Source organism: Pelodiscus sinensis, chromosome 1 (assembly GCF_052426305.1).
Source record: "Pelodiscus sinensis isolate ZL-2025 chromosome 1, ASM5242630v1, whole genome shotgun sequence".
Lineage (NCBI taxonomy): Eukaryota > Metazoa > Chordata > Testudines > Trionychidae > Pelodiscus > Pelodiscus sinensis.
The window spans coordinates 66,105,807-66,127,772 of record NC_143052.1 but is presented as its reverse complement, the minus strand read 5'-3'; the positions used below and the strand labels follow the sequence as shown (position 1 = coordinate 66,127,772).

General features: G+C 40.6%; 1 protein-coding gene across 1 annotated transcript in view; it reads right to left on the bottom strand.

The window, feature by feature from the left end:
* Window positions 1–6,488: 6,488 nt before the first annotated feature.
* The window catches only part of MYRFL (myelin regulatory factor like), a 54,889-nt gene continuing 39,411 nt past the window's right edge, over window positions 6,489–21,966 (bottom strand). Inside the window, exons 16-25 of the mRNA XM_006121596.5 lie at window positions 20,822–20,907; window positions 20,095–20,166; window positions 19,963–20,009; window positions 19,696–19,857; window positions 15,182–15,274; window positions 11,644–11,731; window positions 11,326–11,400; window positions 10,648–10,756; window positions 7,152–7,226; window positions 6,489–7,056 (exon numbers count right to left, since the gene is read on the bottom strand). Coding sequence (XP_006121658.4) covers window positions 6,970–7,056; window positions 7,152–7,226; window positions 10,648–10,756; window positions 11,326–11,400; window positions 11,644–11,731; window positions 15,182–15,274; window positions 19,696–19,857; window positions 19,963–20,009; window positions 20,095–20,166; window positions 20,822–20,907 — 894 coding nt within the window. The 3' untranslated portion in view covers window positions 6,489–6,969. The remainder of the gene's footprint in view (window positions 7,057–7,151; window positions 7,227–10,647; window positions 10,757–11,325; window positions 11,401–11,643; window positions 11,732–15,181; window positions 15,275–19,695; window positions 19,858–19,962; window positions 20,010–20,094; window positions 20,167–20,821; window positions 20,908–21,966) is intronic.

Genomic DNA, 21,966 nt, shown 5'->3' with positions numbered 1-21,966 from the left:
TCACTGGGGAAGAAAAAAAGAAAAAAGAAAAAGCAAGCATTTAAAAATGCTTATTTTAAAATTTTCCACAGAGCCCCTGCAGTACCATTGCAGACCACCAGGGGTATGGGGACCACAGGTTGGGAACTACTCAAGGAGCAGAGCACCACCTACCTACAAATACACATTAGTAGAAGACTTACCCAGGCCACTCATTCGTTTGTCCCTCTGGCACTGGGGACCATGCTGCCCACCCACTGGTTTCTCCTCAGGGCCAGCCCAGGACAGGAGGGGCCACACAGGCTGCTCCAACTTCTTCCCAGGGCCAGCCCAGGGTCATGGGGGCTATGTGACAAAGTGGGTCACTGCTCCTCAGGGACAACCCAGTGCAGTGGGGGTTGTGCTGCCTGACATTGGCTGCTCCCCAGGGCTGGGGTTCTTGTTGCCCCCCTGTGGTCTTTCATGAGTATAATTGGCCCTGATGCTTGCTGACCCCTGTGGTCATTCAGGAGTATAACTGTCCCGGCTCTCACACTTGAACCTTGTCCCTGACCTTGGTTGTAACTTCTGATAAGAGGAAGCTACATACCAAATTTGATGGTTCTATCTCTTACTGTTTAGGAGTTCTTGAAAGAGAGGGATTCATAGATGGCTGGAGGGACACACAGATGCACCAACTTTCTAAAATATATAGTAGATTTGAGAATTTGGGGCAGTTGAACCTGCCCAACATCATGGCCCCCTCCATGCTAATGTTGCAGGAGAATTTAATATGATGGTAATCCATGCATAGAACTTACATGACCAGTCCCCCTGAGTAAGAATGGCAGGATTTGGCACATAGTCCAGAGAATGAAATTTTATCTGGCTCCTAATGGTGTTTCTTAATTTGTTTTCACCAATGAATATCAAGAGAATTGCCAAACAATGCATCAAGGAAGTACATGCAAATTGCTTTGAAATAATCTAGTCTGAGTGTTTTATCCCAGACATCTATGAATATAATGGAGCTATATCTCAGCCATCTATGGATACAACAGTGTGTTCACAAATCATCTTATTTTAGGAATCCGAAATATGCTTTAGGCAGAAGCCCTGACTTGTAAATACCATATTTTGCTTGAACACATTTTTCTCATAAACCATGACCACTTCATAATTATAGAATAGGACTATGAAGATTAATAAAAACACATATCAGGGTTATTAGTCAATACAGCCAGTTGCTCTACTATTTAGATTATTTTGTGGTGAGGCCTAGAAAGGCAAAGCGTTTACCCAGCTGCAACGTAAATTGACATGAAATGTGAAGCTGTAAATTCAGAGCTTGCAGTACAGTGTATCAGCACTGATTAATTATATTTTACATTAACTTAAAACTAAAGAATCTGCCCCTTAACAAAAGAAGTTTTGTGCCAAGCACCGTTCTTAAAAAGCAGTTTCCCTTATATACATCACTAAGATGACCTATTTTAAATCTCATCATATAAAAGCATTGTAATGATTCCATTCATTGGATGGGATAAAGCAGGAGCCAAGAATGATTAGGAAAGGCTCTGTCTGGTTAGAGGATGTGTAGTCAAATAAGTCCCAGAAGTAAGAGGCTAGCAGGTCGGAAGCCTTTCCTACTTAAAGATAAATAATCCAGAGAGAGGGTGGGTGGGTTTTAGGAGTATAAGAATGACTGCAATCAGAGGTACTGGAACTCAGGGTATGGGGGAGCTGCAGCATACCCTGGCTTGAAGTAGTTTCCATCGTAGTCAGGGGTTACAGTTTGGTTCAACGGCTGTCTGCACTAGGGATGTTAAAGACTAGTTGGCTAGTCAACTATCCAATAAGCATTTGCTTATCAGATAGTCTTTTGACTAGTTGACTAGTCGATTCCCTGCCCCCTCCCTTGCTGCCTCTATAAAATAAGGGCAGCAAAGGGGGGAGAAGGGGTACTTCTAAGTGGCAGTGCTGCACAGCTGCGGCTTTGAAAACCCAAGGTCGGCGTTACAAAGGGAGCAGCTGCTGTGGAGCCCGGGGAGGGTTCTGGGGAAATGCTGCATGGAGGCCAGGGTCAGCTGAGGAGTCCTCAGCTGACCCTGGGCGCCTAGTGGTATGCAGCATAGCACGGAACCTGGGGTCAGCAGGGGACTCTGAGTCCTCCACTGACCCTGGACTCAATGGCTTTGAAATGCACAAGAGTCCTTGCTGGGAACTCTTATGCATTTCAAAGCAGGCATGCCTGTGTGCAGCCCGGAGTCAGTGAGACTTCCCACTGATGTGGAGTTCTGCATTCCTCCTTTGAAATGTACAAGAGCTCCAGCAGGGACTCTTGTACACTTCAAAGGAGGAATGTCGAAGTACCTATCGAAATTCCATCAACTGGTCAACTAGTCCATTAACCACATTTTAACATCCTTAGTCTGCATCCCCATCATACAAATTGTTTCAGCACCGTTAGCAGAAACCAGAAAAGATTCCTGATCTGAGGAACTGATCTTCTTGAAGAGCCAAGTGAGGATGTAACCCAGGGGTGGGCAAGATATGGCCCACAGGCTGGATTCAGCCCGCAAAGATATATGAGACCCACAGACAGGGGAGCACACGAAGTCTCCTACTCCTGCCAGGGCACGTGAGACCAGAGAGAACTGCCAGGTTTTCAAAAGGCTTGCAGTTCCCTCTAAGCACTGAACCCCACTGGCAGGACAGGGGTGGGTACGAGACACTTCGTGGTCCCCCATTCCCAGGCCCCAATTGACCAGGGGTGGGGAGCACACAAAGTCTCCTCCCGCCCGATCCTGAGCACATGGCACCTAAAGGGAACCGCCCCTTTTGCCCACAGGCCCCCACTTTCACCTGAGGCCCCACCCCTTCTGAGGGCTAGAGCAGGCCTGAGACCACTCCCAAAATTGGTCTCAAGTGGCCCCCCCTGCAAAAATTACTGCCCACTTCGATGTAACCTCAATTCCTTTCCAGCACTGTGGCTGTGGTCAGCTGTTAGGAGACAGGCTCTTCGAATGCAGGACAAATAGTAATAAGATGCTTATGTTCCATTGACTGGCCTTCTGTAGATTATTCTGCTTGTTCCAGGACTACAGCAAGGAAAGTTAAAACTGGGTCAGGATTTCTATTATCAGATCTATTATTTTAAATCAGCAGTCCTTTGATGGAAAATGCCAATTCGTATGAAATTTGGGCAAAGAAATCGAAAGCCAGAAAAACAAGCGATTTTTTTTTAGAGCTAGATGGAGAAAGAGAGATTATGTTTATAAAAGTCAGTTTGACTACTTTAAGCTATAGGAGAGCATTAAAAATGGTTATTTGTGTTTGAATCCATAGCAAATTGACTCATTTTATACTAGCCTGCCTTGTTGACATTTTTAAACTCACTGTCAGTCTAGTCACATATTAGCACCTATTGGACATTCTGACAGTTTGTTTAAGGTTATCAAGGCTGGGACCAGGACTCCCTGAATGTCTTGTATGGACTCAGACTGCCACTGGTCTGAGTGCTAAGAATGAAAGGGTTTTGGAATTCCCTGTTGCTTCGTTTGAGAGGCAGCAGCAATGTTTACCAGTGTGATAGGATTAATGAAAAATTGGGGGGGGGGAATCCATAAAAAATATTTATTTTTATGTTTACATTGTACATTTTGAATGCTAAGTAAATAAAAAATAAAATTTCATTCTAGACTTCTCATTTTTTCCCTATATTGAATGGTGGGAGGTGCCAAAGTCATATTTCATGCAGTTCTGGGCCAGTTCTGCTGGGTTTGCATTAAACAAATTTTAAAAGTACATTTTATACAATAGACTGAAAGTGATACCGGGCAAATCGCAGGGCTTTGCTGCATCTTCCCAACCTGCCATTCCTATTTTGGATTCTTTCCTCTGAAAAGCAAGCCTCCCCTGGCCCTGTTGGAAGATAGAAGAATTTGGCTTTAGTTTTAACATGGTTCCAGTGCAGCTAGAATAGATACATGACATTCAATGGAGATAGTCCAAGATGGAAATCATAATCAGTATAAGAGACTTTCTATAATGTGAGTTTTCATGGTATGTCGTCTGTACTGCTGCTTCGTAAGCACAGGACTCCACATTTTAAAAGAATTAGGTCATCAGATAAGGCAATAAATACCATGAAATTCAGCCACAAAATCTTGCATTGCACATGAAATGCAATTCTGATTTCTCATACCATTTTGCTGTTTACCTTGAAGCAGCAGCTACTGTAAAGAATAGCTGATCTGTTTTTAAGTTTCACTGATAAATACACAATTCAATAAGAAGACCAAAAAATAAACCCAATATAGATTAGATATTCGTGTCATAATTGTCTTTTGGTCATTCAGAAGCACTTACTGTATTCCAATGATAATAGTACAGCTAACATAAAAAACAATGTTTACTGTGTTCATAGAGAAGTCCATAGAGCCAAATGCATGAAGCTTGAGACATACATAAGGCATATGTAAGAAACTGTGTTTACAGAAAATAGCCAAAAACCACCTCACAGCAGAAGAATAGTGCAGCACTTATTGTAAATTGCCATGGATTTCACAACCAGAGTGAGAAACCTGAGGCCTGATGTGAAAAGGTGGGAGGGAAAGTTACTCACCTGGGCACTAGACAGAGCTACTCTCCTATCCAGTCCTATCTGCTCTCTTATGTGAGTAAGTTCAGCTACTCCTGCTTTGGGTTACTCTTGCTGACAAATCCAATCTCCAAACTTGAGTAGAGCGGCCAGAACTGAGTACAAGCACTGGACTCATGCACATCATCTTCCTTGACACAGGGCAAGAGATTCAGAGGCATGAGTGAAACAGAATTATCATGCCCCACGGACATTCCTGTGCTCATGGACTAATATGCACAACCTCTACTCACCTGACTTCCATGTTGTGCAAAGTGATTATGCACTAATACGTACAGTATTCAAGTTCCACCTATAGAATGGAAAAATGAGGTGACATTTATAAGCTAAAATGTGGACAGTTCTCTCACATTTTTAAGTGCTGAGTTCAGTTTATTTTGATAATGATGCTCAATGGGAATCTTGTCTGAATCAGAACGGAGGAGCCTAAAAAATTTGATCAGGCATTAGCTTTTGGTACAGTCTTGTCTAATGTATGCAGGTGATGCCCACTAGCCCCCAATTCCAGAGGAATGTGTGTGAATGTTTCCAAGGGACCTACAATCTGCCTTCAGTTCTGTACAGAGCAGTTTGCCAAACACCACTTTGAAATCACACAGGGAGGGAAATCCTGACTTGTCCATAAGCAGATAAGACATCCAGTTTGGTGGTGCCACGTGAATATGTGCTTGTCCCAATTTTCCAGCTGTGGTCACCGTCCCTCAATCCAATTCATTTCATTGCTATAGCTGCAAGAACATTTCTCTGTATTCATTCTTGGTTTTCATGGATCATTGTGCCTGATTCTTCTTTTTAGTCCAACTAATTTTCAGTTAGTCTATATGCTAGACTACAGTGCTTAAATTACAGTGCTGCTGCTGCCACCAGACCTAGGCTGAGTCAGAACTGAGGCTATGCAATTTATGTCAAAGTCAAGTAAAAATGTAATTATGTAATGAGTGTTATGTATGAAAGTGACTTACTTGACTAGGGATTACAACCCCCTTGATACAGAGGGCTAAATGGGTGGAATGAACAGATCATCAATGACAAGCTGAACCTGACCATATGTATGGAAGAAAAATAATGGTAACTCAATTAATACCTAACAACTGGAAACTCTGGCAGGTAGAATATGTGAACTTAGGAAAGGATCAGCAGCTGACCTTTGGAGACACACAGCAGGTCTGACCTGTGACTGACAGACAAAGGGACATAGCCAGACAGAAAGGAATCCAAGATGGTTCCTAGAGCATCATAGCTCAAAGAAATGCAGGCTAAGGCAATATCTTAACCCTGGCTTCTCTAAGCTAACCCAAAGCCTTCCTAATGCTGTATTCTAGTTGCCAAATAAACCCTACTCTGTTCTGAAAAGGTTTCATGGTGTCACTGCAAATAGTTGCTGACATGAATTGATCCCTGATGAGAACAAAATGTATATGAATGCAGAGTCTGTCTCAGTTGGATTCGCTGGCCAGTTCTCTCAGTGAAAACCATACAACTTAGCCTCTGAGGCATTGAGGCTTAGTGGCTTGCCCTGGCAAAAGAGGGGAAACTTTCGGGGGACATGGCACATTGAAGGAACAGTTTAAAAGCTGGGGCACAGCACAGATCTTGTGGATCCGTGACATGCTCCAAAAATATCCAAGGATATATTCTGCTGAACAGATCAAAACAAAATATCATGTCTAAAACATACACTCCATTCTAGTAATGACATCATTGTTAAAGTTGCACATTTGTTGCTGAGAGTGATGTTAGCAGGGTGTACTAGCCCATATGACACAGAAATGAGGATGCACCATGGAATGAGGGGTTCACTGACAATTTCCTAAACTTGTCGTTATTACATCAATGACATTTTGCACTTGTACAACCTTCACCATAACAAGGGTTTTGTTATGTAGAAATCATACACTCTATAAAGAAGGTGGCACACAATAGATAGATGTTTGTAGGACAAAAACAAGTCTTTATAGCAACTGATATTTTTATTATCTCAAAGTCTTCTGAACAGTCTAAAGCATATTAGAATGCCACTATTTTTTCTCCATCTATCGTATCTTATGATGTTACTAGAGCTGAACCCTTTAATATCTACACATCAAGCTCTCCATTGATTTTCAGAAATCATGTCCTTTTACAAGTAATGACCGGACATGCAGAGCCTGGACTACAGACAAATATTTATTTTTGCCCACTTGTCTAAAAGTCAATGGTAAAACAAAAACTAGGAAACATTCTGTACATCACATTTCATTTGCAAACTTTTACTAAGACAAAACTCTTTTTAGTACCATGAGTATTATCTTCTCTCCGCCTCCACACCCTCCCCTCAGCCCCCAATAAACAGAATGATCAGCAATATTTTAGTTACAGTGTCGATAGAAGTAGAAGTAGTAATCAGTAAAAAAGATCCCGGCATAATTTGGATCTGTGGAGCAATCCGCAAGATCCTGCAGGAGAAAAATAAAGCAGATTAATGTAAAAATTAATCAGAGCTATAATGTCATTTTTCTTTTGGTGTATTTCCCATTTGAAAAAGGCTTACCGGTGCAGCTACACGGAAATGATATGCACTGTCATACCACCAAGTCACAGGAAGAATCCAAATATGCTGATATCCCTAGACAATGAATTATAGAAAGAGATAAATTTGATAACCTCATTTTACATTCAGTTATAGAGGATAGGCAATGAAAGCATTTCACTGTCAGATGAAGTATAAGTCATTGTGATAACAAGGCTGGATAGCCACAGTAAAAGAATTCAATACTTTTTAAAGAAAAAAGGAAAGTGCTGACTTTTAATGATCTGAACGGATTTTGTTCCAATCAGCTCAGAACTGGAATTGACAGACATCTGGCTCCCAGCATTCTCAGATGACCGTGAATAACTGAGCTTCTCTAGACTCCTCTAGGATGCATCTGCACAGCAGGGATTAACTTGAAATAAGCTATACAAGTTGAGCTATGGCAATTACATAGCTTATATCGAAATAGCTAATTTCAAAATTGGGAGCATCTACACAGCACTTATTTCAAAATAGAGCACTCTTCCTCCGACTTCCCTTACTCCTCATACAATGAAGGTTACAGGAGTTGGAATAAGAAGTCCTCCAGCTTGACAGTATTTCGAAATAACTGCCTGCTGGGTAGACGCGGACTAAGTTATTTCAAAATAAGGCTAGTTATTTTGAAATAATGTTGCTGCCTAGACATACTTAAGGAGCTAGAATTGTTACAGATGTGCTAAAATGCTCTGCAACGTGTAAAGTGCAGTAGTGATAAACACTGTGATTCTGCTGACTAATAAGCCACAGCATGATTAATACTCTGGGTGTGCCCAAGCTTCTATGTATTCTTAACCCTGTGCTTCTATGAATAAGGCAGTTTCTTCATTCTAGACTTTTGCAAGAAGATGTTTTGATTTTACCTGTGATGTAACATTCCACCACATACAAACGCTAGTCACGTATTTTGGCTCTAACACTTTTACCTGAGATTGTACAGGGACAATTCCTTTCCAGCAAGAATAATGTAATGATCTGACTTGGCACTCACATGCTGTCTTTCATTCAAGGATCTAATAGACATTAAAAATATCAATAAAGTCCCAGCTTCCTCTCTTGCTCTGGTGCAGAGGTAGCACATTATGCACAATATAAATTTTAGGCAGAAATCATTCAAACTAACTGCTGGTCTACGAAGCACTGGGGAATAAAATCTTGCTACCTTCAGAAAAATAAGTTTAAAAGCAAATACTTTCAATGGCAGTATTTTTATTCTGACTCATGCCAACCTTGAATGACTCAATGTTACTGCTGCTAGAAGCAGTTTCTTACCTGAGGGTCAAACTAGTTAGCTTCAGTCCTATGATGTGAATGTCAAGTTGACACATGACGCCTGACTACCTTTGTTAGCAGTCAGTCTCAGTGACAGCCTTACATGGGCAGATTTGGAGACTCTCTAGGTCTGACTCAGAGATTCAGGGACTGCTGGAATTACAGCTGGAGGTCAAAAGATCTTCATTGCCAATGCCTGATGATCTTGCTGTGTAGTCACAGCAACCAACACTTTTTTCAATGATATTTGAAAGTCATCTTGGGCACATTTGGGAGGAGAAAGACAGGGCTCCAGATGATTAGCACAGCAGCCAGTATGCAATTTAATAACACTTAAGAATTCAGGATGTGAAGAGCATTTATGTTCCACCGGCTAAAATTAGATGTTCAGTAGGCCCACTATGACTCTTAAGTGTTCATTACATGTAGGTTTGCCCTTGAATTTTTTCCAAATTTTCTGTCCTTTATTCCCCCACACCCACCCTTTTTTAAGCTAGAAGACACACTTCCAAGCAAGTATAATGAAGACTATAAAACCATTCCTGCAAGGTATTCTAGCTATCTATTAGTCCTTTGGACTCTTAATGGAGCATAGGGTCTCCACAATCATTCTCCATCTCTTGCAATCCTTAGCGATAGTCTTGATTTGACCCCATGTTAAACCAGCTGCTTTTACTTCATCCAGGCAGCTTCGTCGCCCTATTGGTTTGGGATGTCCCCTTTTCCTCTTTCCCTTTGGATTCCATTCTAACACTTGTCTTGTGATACATTCCTGCAAGGTACTGAGCTGCCTCAATTCTCATGGAAGTTAATGGGAAGTTCAAGGTACTGTACTCTTTCCTGGATGTGAGTGCAGAATCAGATCTCCAACTGGCTGGAATGGTGGGAAAAGTCCCCAGAGAATACATGGAAATAATTCTTCCCTAGACACAGTAAACTTCTTTCCAGATTGCTTTATAAGTGAAATCCCGGCCGAGCTGAACTAAATGGCAGTTTTATCTTTGTTTTTAGTGGAGCCAGGATTTCAGCATAAAGCCATAATTCACTAGTAGTAGAAGCAGTAGCATGGACAGAGTCGGGGGAGAGGGTAGGGCTCACCACCATGTGGGACTCTGATTTGCTACCATGACCATCATGTTACATCTTCCTCCATAGGTATCTACCACTGACAGAGCTGCACCAGTGGTGAGTTATAGCTCAGATGCTGGTAGCTGGTAATATAATGTGCATTTCATGCAAGAGTGAGTCTACAGAGGCCAGAGGAAAAATGAAGACAGAAAAAAGCCACCCTCCCCAAAAGGCCAATGGAAGCTTTAAAGCATCATTAGTTTAGTTTTTGCAACAGGCCATAGCAAACCGATTCACCCTAAAGAGTTAAGTTCTACTCTCATTTACACCAGTGGAAATGCAAACTAACGCTATTAGATTTGTGAGCAGAATTTGACCTAATGTGTTTTCCAGAATCATTTGAGGGTGATGATCCTGTGAAATCAAGAAGCAATGAGACCACTGGGGAGAGCGAAGTCTGCTCTACAGCCTGAGCTAAGAGCCAGCTATCTTTTAGCTATTAAGTTTCCAGGTTTAATCCCACTTGCCAAGGGCCAGGGTCTGTTGGTTTACACTTATATCAGTTTTTCATTGGTATTTTTCAAGCACCACAAGTGGAGACTTGACTGAGCCTAGAGATTCATTGATTTGCATTTGTTGCCCTCCTCAACTCACTCTGGAGTTCCTAAGTGTAGGCCTTCCTGTCCCTGCCCCCACTACATGTCTCCATGCTTTGATCACCACAGGATGGCCTTCTGCTGGAGAAGGGAGGCAAGCACCCCACTTTCACAGAATTAGAACCCAAATATTCCCATCATCTGTACTGGGGAGAGACATCCAGGAGACACGTGAGTTATGACTAAGTTTTTCAAAGTTTTATTGTCTCATCTATAACATATACTGGCACTTCCTAAAGACATTTCTGAATGCATCACCGAGACCAGTAGTCTATGTGATTTTGGTATCAAGGTTGTCTCAGAAAGATGCATGCAGGGATGTCTGTAAGAAGTGCCAAATGATTTGACAGGGCTAAAACTAATTACAAATTATTTCTCTGCTTAACACCTCTCAGGATCAGGTTCACAAGGATATTCAACATGCATTCCTGAGTTTGCCTCAATTTTCATTTTAGCCTTACAATTCAGAAAAGCATTACCTGGCTGGTTTCCTGGAAAGCCTCCCTTTTGTTTCTGTTTCGTGACTGATGGGAACAAATATTTCCAAGAGTGACTTTGCATTCAAAGACTATTAATGGCTCCGTAGTGCTTCAAGAGAAAGAAAGAATCCAAGGTTCTACTCTTCTATTTTTACCGGTCACCCTCCACCCCCAGAAATATATCATTTAAGCTGTGACCCATGGCATAGAAAAGAACAAAGACTATTTTATAGTTAATTACAATTTTCTATATTAAAAATCACAATAAATTATTCTATTTATTCTCTCTGGGGCACCTGGCATTGGCCACTGCCAGAAAACAGGGTACTGGGCTAGATGGACTTTTTGTCTGACCAATATAGGCATTCTTATGTTCTTAAGAAGGTCCCAATCCTTCAAATGCTTATGTGCAGTGAGTAAAGTTATTCATATGCTTCAGTATCTATTGAATTTGGACCCAATGGTTGAAATTCAGCCTTGTGCATAATGCCAGTACTAGTCTGATGAATATATCCCGCTGTTGTGCTATTTTAAAGACTAAGTTATGCCTTGCCTTTGTCCTAGCTTCCATACAGGTATGAGTTTCATCTGGGGTACAGAAAAATCAGGCAGAAGCAACTTCAATATAAAACGTAGAGCGCATTTTGTTACAAACACACTTCCATACACTGTACTCACTTGATTTCCAAGGAGAGTTTTACATTGATGGGTGTGTATTTGTTAACAGGAATAACATAGCTGTAATTTCCAGACCTAAATGTTGGCAACAGTAAAGGGACAATATTAACACCAAAGAGTTAATGAAGTTTGTCTGCATAAATTTGAACTTATATATGTATTAAGAAAAAAATCATAGATTATCTTGTAAAAGTCTCATTTAAACTATAATATTTGCAATGGATATTCATCAAAATACGTGAAAGGACAGGCAATCACCAACCTTAATGACCTTCATACCTCATTACACTAATAAAATGTAAAAAATGCTTTACACACCTGCACTGTAGACCTTTACTACAATAGCGACGGTCAATTTTTTGTTGTGTCTCCAAAATCTGCATAGAACTGACTGTTGTATCAATCCCTAAAAACATTGGGAACATTTTTTTCTGGATTACTTCAGGAGTTTGGAATAAGAGAGTAATAACATTGCAGTTAACTCAGTAGTTCCCAGCCCCTTATTATTCATGGTAGAAGTTCATGCAGGTCTCAGTTCACCAGCAATAGAAACCTTCAGCTGATGAGCTTTATCCTTGTTCTGCAGTTAAGAGGAAATTCCACGGGCAACAGAATTCCACAGGCAACATATTGGGCACCTCATATTAAAACATTTTCCTAGAACAGCATCTGAGGTAGAGTTGTTCAGGCAGTGCAAGTAATAAAAAAGTGAATCTGCATATTTATTTTCCCTTACAGGAACCGCTTATGCACAGATACAGCTGACACACACCAGCCCTTAATTTAAAAATCATTTCCTTTTCCTACAGAAATGATCCAGAATGGAATGGAATTTCTTTTCTAAGAATCCCCACAGAAAATGTTTCATTCTATAGTATCTGATACTATATTTAACCTATCTGACAGAACATAGGTACATATTCATTGAGGTCATGTCTACACTACACAGAAGATCGACATTGCTGCAGTCGATCTTCTGGAGTTCAATTTAGTAGGTCTAGTTAAGACCAGCTAATTCAAACTGAGAGGGCTTCTCTGTTGGCACTGGTAGTCCTGCTCCTCACGAGGAGTAAGGGATGTTAATGGGAGTGTTTGCTCCCATCGACCTCTCACTGTGTGGCTGGCGAGAAAATGTAATTTAAGATACGTTGACTCTAGCTATGTAATTAACAAAGCTGGAGTTGTGAATCTTTACCCTTTAGTGTAGACCTGGCCTGACATACTAATTAAACTGTGGTTCTAAAAACATATCAGCTAAAATTTAAAAATTTAGGACAAACTGGAACACTAAATCAACCCCTCCAGGTCTCACTCCTGAGATTTTGGGGAATTCACATCTCAGCTTTGTGACTCTTCCTCTTCTTTAGAATGTGTTGAACTGAAACATGTGGTCAAACCAACCTCCCCCGACTTTGTGGCAGTTTAAACTTGGTTAAGATTCTGGATCTGAATTGCATATTTTAGGGGTGACAGGCAATGTAGTAAGATCTTGAGACAGAATTTAAACAAAATTCTGGTCATTGAACAAACGTCAAAAATTACATCACATAAGCCATGACAGATATGACAATAACCTGCAATATCCTGGACAAAACTTTACTGAATTAAGTTAAACTATCTTAGAAGTTTATTGTACTAAAGATACAAGTATTTATGTATTATTATGGGATGGTATGTAACTTCTTTTAATTGCAAGGGAGGAGACCAGGACTAACGTAATATTGGGAAATATTATGTGCTTCCAAGAACTCTTTTAAAACAATAGACAAATCAAGTCCAATTTTTTGGTCAAGGGGGGGTTCCTAGAAAACACTTGTGAAAACGGGGTGTACAAATTATTTACCTTCTGAGTCATCCTTTTTGAAGAAAAGCCTATTGTCTGTCTGATTACCTCTTCAAAAGCCACAGCTGGAAAAAGGAGGCACTTACCAACTCATAAAGGAGCTGAGTATTGAATGGTAGGGCTTGGCAATTGGTGATCACAAGAAAATCTCTTGTGTGGGGTTTGAAGGACTAATCACCAATCAGAGACCTTGTTGGAGTCAGGGGGTGATCTCAGGTGTGCTTATTAGCACACACGTAGGTTCTTTTATATTTTACAAGATGTTTTCTCTGTAATGCTTTGACCATAAGAATAAAGTGCTTACTTAGAGAGCCGTGGGTAATTTGTAACTGTGGCAATTACATTGTTTCCTGTCTCTCTGGAGTCTCTCTCACAGTCACTGACTGTGCTGGGGAGGAATAGGCAGGGAACAGTGTAGCCTGGAAAATATACCCAGATTCGGAGGGAGAGACATGCAGATCTCTATCAAAGAGAAGTGAAAGCTGAGGAGCCTTGAGCCTAGAGTGTGCGAGCTGTTGGGGGTGGGGAAGGGGAAACACAGGTGCTTTGTACTGTGACAACTGCCACTACCAGAAAGGTTGAGGAAGAAAGCCGATATCAGACAGGAGGGAAAGTCCGTCGTCAGACCGCTAGCCTGAGACTTGGTATACGTGGGCTCAATTCCCTGCTCCACCATAGGGTTCCTGGAGGAAACTGAGGTAGTCATTTAGTGTCATCATGCCTCCGCTTCCCATCTGTAAAATGGGGATATCAGTACTTCCCTCACTCACAGGGGTGTCATGAGGACTAAGGACTGTGAGGTGTTCAGATACTATGGCAATAGATGGCATACGTAACTTAGCTAGATTGTCCAAGATTTTGCCTTAAAGAACTAGCGGAGTAGTAACCATCCCTTCATTATGATTTGTATTACAGCAGTGCTGGAGACCACAACCAAGATCAGGGTCTCAATTGTAGTAGGCACTGTACATACATGCACCACGCTGTCCATAACCCAAATAACTTACCACTAAGCAGACAAGTCACAGGATGGGAGGGGACAGCCTCAGAGAGGTGAAGGATTTGTCAAGGTCCCACAGTAAGTCTAGGAGAGACCAGGTCTCCTGACATGAATGTCAGTGCTTCCTCACACTGATTCCTATTTAAACAAGCTGTTGCTAGAAACAAAACACCATCTAACTTCAACACAAGTACTGATGCTCTTCATGCTTCACAAATGCCAGTGTGCAGTCTCATATTATTTGCCACTATGAGCTGCAAGCACAGGGATTCCTTCGTGGAGAATGGATCGATTGTGTTGTGCAACCATGAAAAAGGGGCATTAGTTACATTAAGAGATTTGACCTTTATCTTCATCATAAAGTTTTGCACAAATTCCCCAACTCTTTTGAACAGCAGTTAGTCTCCACTAGTGTTGGAGACGGGACACCAGCAGCAGCCAACCTAGCTCACCTACACTTCAGCAGGAATTTAACATAAGCATGATTGGTCCCTTTGCTGCAAATGAGCTTATTCAGTAGCTTATGTTCTTTGTTGCATTGGGCCCAGTGCTCAGGATCTCAGGGGATCAAGCCTCTATTAAGAGTAGTCATTTGCATTGTGGAGAGAGGGGAAAACAACTGCGTATAACACACATTTCATTAATTTGACTTGTCGTCAAGTCCTTTGCCTCCTTAAGTAAACGGAGAAAGCAATGCAAGAGAACTTCTGAAAAGAGTTCATCATATGCAGGCCTACCTTTATGCAAGTCATGCCCAGTGCTAAGATAAAGACATCATTAGAGGGGCTTTCATGGAGATCTGGAAAAGTCTAATGAATACTTCTACGCAATTTAATTCAATGAGAAAATTACAGTGGACTATAGATATTTTTACAGATTCCCAAGTGCCTATTTCCTATAATAACCTGCTATAAATACAAATCCCATAAACCAGGCCATCAGGAATTCAAACAAAAGCAGTCTAATTTTTTTAATTATGTATTTAAAGTATTTCTGTTAAATGGAGGACTTACAGTCAATTCCAAGGTCAGGTTTTTCCATCAATCTTCTCCCTTGTGGTGCGTTATTTTTGTTTCTTGTCAGAGAGGACAATATTACTGATTTCCCTGTACAAATGATTCTGATATTAAAAATGGATAGAAAAACATCAACACAAGACAGATAGCAACATTTTCCATCTCAAATGACAGACCACCAAAGTACATGTACCATGAATGACAGATTCATTTAAAATGCAAACCAGCTTCATTCAGAGCAAGGTGCATACAAAGGAAAAGGAACGGTAGACAGTAGAATGAAATGAGCTTTTGAAACTCTACAGTATGTAAGAAAAAAAAATCAAACATAACCAAGTGGGAGAGATTTTCTCCACTAAGCATGGAATATTTTTGTAGGTTGTAGCAGAGAAAGTAGAAGATATTAATTCACTTCCCAACACAGTGCAACTGTGCAGATGTGATTAGCAAGGGTGCCCTCCTAGCTATTACGACAATTGGTACTGCAAGAGCATCACCTGTGGGTATGGGTAGCAGACATAGCCTTCTCAGCTGCTCCTGTGCCAAGCAGCCACAGGGACATGTCGCTGTTTCCTGGGAGCTGCCTGAGGTAAGTGCCACCCAGCACCTGAGGTTCCCCAAGCCTCTACCCCAATCCTGAGTCCCCTTCCAGATCTCACATTCCCCCTACCTCCTGCCTGTGGTCAAAACCCCCTTCCTCACTCAAACTCTTTCCTGAAATCCATACCCTGCACTTCCTCCTGCACCACATCCCAAAGCTCCCTCCTACAGTACAGCTCCTCATTCCCAGACCTACCTGCCGCCAGAGACTTCACCTCCTGCCTCATCCCAGAGCCTCCTCCTGCACCCTCATATCTGACCCCACCTCAGAGCCCATACCCCCTCCTACATGCCAACCTCCTGGCTCAGCACTACATAAGCTGGAACTCTGGAGCAGTTCCACCATGGACTGTGTAGGTAGGAGATGATGAAAGCATTAGATTTTTCAGTTAAGCAGGTGAATGATACATAGAATTAGGACAACGGTGAATTTATTTGCCTTAGTTTTCACTATTTTGAGGGGGTCCGTTTATGTTGTTGGGAACCTATGTCTTCTAGTTTTTTGGTGCTCTGCCTACATTATATACAGAAATGAGAAAGGGCCCCGTGTACCTCCGAAGCTTGTCTCTCTCTCCAACAGATGTTGGTTCAATACAAAGAAAAATTACCTCACCCACTGAAGTTACTGTTTTATTCTGTGTGTGGGTGGAATCAGAATGAAATGCAGAAAAAGGGATTCTAAAGTTACGTTTGGAGGCATAGAACATCATTCCAAAGAATCAGAAATTACCAAGAAGTGCATCTGCACTTGAAAGGGAATCCTCTGAACTGTCATTCATGTTAAAATTCGACACTTGCCAACAAGGACTTAAACATTTGAACTATCTCACCCATTACCAAGACAGTTTCCCCAATTATCACCTCTAATACCATTAACTCACAAACATCCCACTCTCCCTACCTCTAATATCATCAATTCACAGACACTTACCTTCCTTCCTTCCCCCCCCCCCCGCCCCCCCGCATCCCCCTCCTGTTCTGCAATGTGATTTGTCCTTTTCATATTTGTTCATTTTTTTTAATTGTATCCTTTGGTATATATGGTTGTGACTACTTTCTTCCACTATTTGATCTGAGGAAGTGGGTCTGGCCCACGAAAGCTCATCATCTAATAAACCATCTTGTTAGTCTTTAAAGTGCTACATTGTCCTGCATTTTGGTATTCACTGGGATTTCCAAAATCTTCTGATGTTCTGGGATATTCACTAAATTAATTCACAGAGCATGAAAAACATTATTATGGTGAGCTAATGCTGCCCATTGCTATGAATCCATAAATGACAACATTTGAAGGAAACTAATAGGGTCAGATACAGATAAAAATTGTGGTTCACCTTTTGCACAGACTGAGCTCTGTGAGGAGCAATTATCTTTTGATAAGAACAGAGGAAATGACAACATTATGTTAAAAAATAAGAACAGTCCCTCTTCCTGAGGAATAGTTAGCATGAATAGATATGCCATAGCAGCTGCTAGGCTGGAAACAATAAGGAACTACGGTCCTATTCGACTAAATGCACCAAAAAATAAATCAAGTTCAGCTAGAGAAGCAAATACCATAAAACATAATCTGTGAATATCTGCTGTCATTGTTTATGAATTGGTTTGGCTTTGCTTGGACATGCTTTTGTTTCTGCTGTCCACAAACATTCAAGGAATTGAATCTCACTAGCACAAATATTCATTTTAAGCAAATCTGAGATGTACATAGATAGTATATGTGTTGAAAGCATTTGTGCATTCAGCAGTGTATGCACTGCTGTTGGCACCCACAAAGTGTTGGTATACCTGTGGACCAGGGAAAGGCCCCACTGAAATGCACTCCAGATACGTTCAGTTCTACTGTTTTTGTAAACAGCTGTCACTTTCAGTGACTATTGTCTTACACTGCTGAAATATCTCCTTTTAAAATATACAATATTTGTTTTGATTATTTCCCCATGTTTAGTTTTCAGATGTTTGGTCTTTTCAACTTCTTCCTTCTAGTTTTGGATACAGCTACATTAAGCTGCTTGTTGATTTTCTCTACAGTTGGATGGATTATTGACATTATTACGATCCATTTGGGAAATCCATTCAGCCCCATTAAGTTAGCTGCAGATTTGAGATATTTGAGTAGCTTGTGTGCTGAGCAGATTTTCACTCTTGGAGCCACACTTCATGCTATTTAGAGCATGAGATTCCCACAGTAGGTATTGTTCTGTGCATCTTTTTTTTTTTTTTCCTGCGGTATGAATGTGATCTCATCACTTAATGTGAAAGATACCCAGATGGGGATGATAGTTTTTTCTTTTTCTCTCATTTTTAAATTAGATTTGTGTATTTTCATTAAGGAAATCTTGATACTCATTCAAGCTTCAAAGTAATACAAATCATTCAGAGTTGTCCTTCGGAATGTAGTGTTTTGAGCTAAGGCTTTTAGAGGACTTAGCCTAGCTGGAATCATAAGATCCAGAACCTTCTAGCAGCAATGATTTGAAAACAACAGGGCTGTCAAATGTCTAAAAAAATAATCTTGATTAACTGCAAAATTAAAAAAAAATCAAAATTAATCACACTGGTAAACAAAAATAGAATACAATTTATTTAAATATTTTGAATGTTTCCAAAATTTTCAAATATGCAGATTTCTGTTACAGCACAGAACAAAGAGCATACAATGCTCATTTTATATTATTTTTATTGCAAATATTTGTACTGTAAAAAGAAACAAAAGAATTAGTTTTTTCAATTCCTCTCAAACAAGTTCTGTATTGCAGTTTCGAAATCATGAAAGAGCAATTTACAAATGTAGATTTTTTTAATATAATTGCAGTCAAAAATAAAAAAAGGAAAATTTAATGGCTTACAAGTCCACTCAGTCCTACTTCTTTTTTAGCCAATCACTAAGACAAATAAGTTTCAGATCAGCAAAAGGGGAAGAAAGGAGAATGAATGTTTGGTTTAAAAGTACCAACATTCTCTTTTAAGTGTTGATGATTTTAAGGTCTGGAAGTAAAGAGAAAATCAAGTCTTCAAACTTTGCCAGGTTAAGGCCTTGTTTACATGTTACAGCGTCAGCAGCTACCAAATGCCACTTTTTCTTGCTACCTATCCTTCCAGGCTTTATTGCTTATATATAGTAGAAATCTATTTTAGTACCAAGCATTACTTCATTGTACAGCTCAGTGTCTCAGAATCCCAGCTCTGAGATGAGAGCTCATGGGAAACTCTGTCTGTGGAGTAAACTCTTTTGTTTTTATTACTTTACATTTCACTTTTGTGGCAGTGAAATTACTATCCATGCCCTGGGAAAAATATCACATTGGAACCGTATCAGTTCTGTATCAGTGAGTTACTTCACTCTCACCACCACATGCTGGTAATTCTTTGTCAAAAGTATCTGATGAACTTTTAAAAGTGAAACTGCTCTCAGCTTCACTTTGGGACATTAACTAAGTATAACTGGCTAGTAAGAAGTGTTCTCAGTTTGATGTTATAGATTAGCGCCTAAAGATGCAGACAGACAAGTCCACTGACGGAGAGGGGCAAACAGGGCAGTTGCCGTGGGGCCTAGGGCTCCCAGCCACTGCTGCAGTAGCAGCGGTGGTGCTAGAGCCCTGTTACCTTTAAATTGGTGCTGGAGCATTGAGGCAGGTGCTCCACACTGCTCTGAGAGCTGGGGGGGACGGGGGAGGAGGGGGATTCCGGATAGTACAGAGGACTGGCTGCACCTAGCCCAACCCCTTCCACTTGAGGCCTCCACCCCTTCCAGGAGCAAAGGCTGTCAGCTCCCCTGCAATTAGGTCATCCAGTAGGATTTTCAAATGAGCTAATCACAATTCATCTTAAGATAGGACAGGACACTGATTTTGAAATCTCAAAAAAAATGTACAAGAATAATTGTAATAAGAATTCACGTTTCAACTTACTTTCCTCCTTTGCGGTCATTGACTGATATCTCAGGTTTTTCCCATGTGTTTGATGAATTGGACAGCAATAGGTCTTGTCACAAGGCAAGATGTCACAGAAATTCACTTCGGGGATTGGAATGCTGGGTGTCATAGCTGAGGAAGCTGTGCTGTCACTGAGCGCTGCAAAGAACAACGAACTCCTCAGTTGTGCTGTTTGTCTCTTGACTTTTTGCAGCAGCACAGAAATTGCAGGCATAGCATATGTAAGAGTAACAGATACAGTACCTGCAGTGGTGGTGTAGAGAGGGTGTGTAATGGAACTTGTAGCATTGCTGGTGAAGAAGAAAGATGATTAGTTACAAAATATCTACAAATGCTGTTTATTGAAACAGAAATTCTAATAATTGGACTACTTGCCTGACAATGGGACTTGGGTTAACCTCTTGCTCTTCTATGCTAAGTATGTAAAGAGTGGATATTGCCATGGCACTGTGAAAAGATAATTAGTCAGTAGATTCATACCCATCACTTGATGCACACACAGTATTAACAGGATCTAAACAGCATGCACAACCTATTCCAAAGCCTACTGAAATTAATGGAAAGGTTCTCATTGACTCAATTTAGATCAGGCTTTTAGTTGGCATAAGAGACCCTGCACATTTTGATATGTTCCTTTCAGAATATGGGATGAAGGGTTGTAATGTGGGAAGATCACTTTTAAGGTAACAGTACGTTCATAAATGCAGTAGAACATCTGCTCAACTTCCCCTTGTCAAAAGTACTACAGCATAGGCTGAGCACACTGCAGTAATAATATTCTTATATTCTTGACCCTTTTCTAGGACTGTACAGTCAGAATACTTTTAGAATAAAAAAGCAGAAAGTTCAACCTTTATACAAGAGACAAATATGCTGATTTTGCCACACTGACAGTCACATGTATTATCAGCTTACTAAATTGAGTGTATTCTATACACTCAGTATTAGCAGGGAAGAAGAAGCATTTTTTACAACTGATCTTGCAAGAAGTTTCAAATTCTAATTGAAAATGTTTATTTCAACCCTCTGTTTATGGACAACCAGAATCTGATTTTACAGGGAGAAAAGAAGAAACAAAATGTATGATTAATATATTTCTTACCATAGTGCCATTACAGAAACCAAAGCTATTACAGTGATCTGGAAAATTCTGTTGGACCATGACTGTTTTTCCTTGGAAAAACAAACCTAGAGAAAAAGCACTCAGTTGATATAACATAGCCAGTAATTTGTTGGTTGATAAATAACTAATCAAGCTAATTTTGCCTAAAATGGTGTCCCATGGCTCCTGATGGACTGGTGGCAGGTATATCACAGAAGTCACTAGCTCAGGGAAATGAAAAGATGGAGAACGGGAAAGATGGTTGTCCCAATAAAGGATTAGCATTGGTAATAATCACAGAAAATGCCAATATCTTTGGCTGCTACCTTCATCTCTGGAGAAAATGCCTACAAAATCCCTTTGTTGAAACCAATGACATTAATTAGCGATGACCACATCTAAGGCAGCAGGAACCTCCAGTATGTGCCCAGGACTAGACTGAATGTGATATAAATACAGAAAGAAAGCACACTTGAGATAAATGGAAAAATGGTCTCAGAATATGGAGAGATTGAGGATTATCATTACTGGATACAGAATGTTTTGTGCCATCACCTGTGAGCACATTGTGGCACCCACAGTAGTGATAGGTGATATGAAATGGCAGGACCAAGAGGTATCAGCTTGGGAAGAATGCAGGAAAGTAGTTCAAGCCATGTATTTTAATCCTTTCAGTGCCAGTGCAAGGGAAGTTTCTTTTCTGTATCAGAATACAGTGAACTCTGCTGTTACAGAGGGATTCCCCAGGGCTATATCTGAGACTTCCTGTTGCATGTTCTAATTTTTCCACCCCAATAGTTTTGGAATCTGGAGGAGGAAACACAGTACAATACAGGTGTAACCCCTGAGCCATATAGAAATGGTAAGTAGGCATAAACTAAGGCTCAAATACATTGTCAGGATGTATTACAAGACTTCAGACAGACTTCTTCCTTATTAGAGCCACAAATTTCAGGCCTCAAGAGGAAGTTCCCTCATGTCTTGCTTGCCCTAGTGAACTATTCCTGATTTTCAAGGGGTGCCATTTTTCCCAAAAATTATCAATTGTTTTGTTACATTCATACATACTTTTGGTTAGATTTATTTTCTTGCTCCTCTGCTGCACTTTGGTCTGATTACAACCAATTCATATTGCACTAAACAAA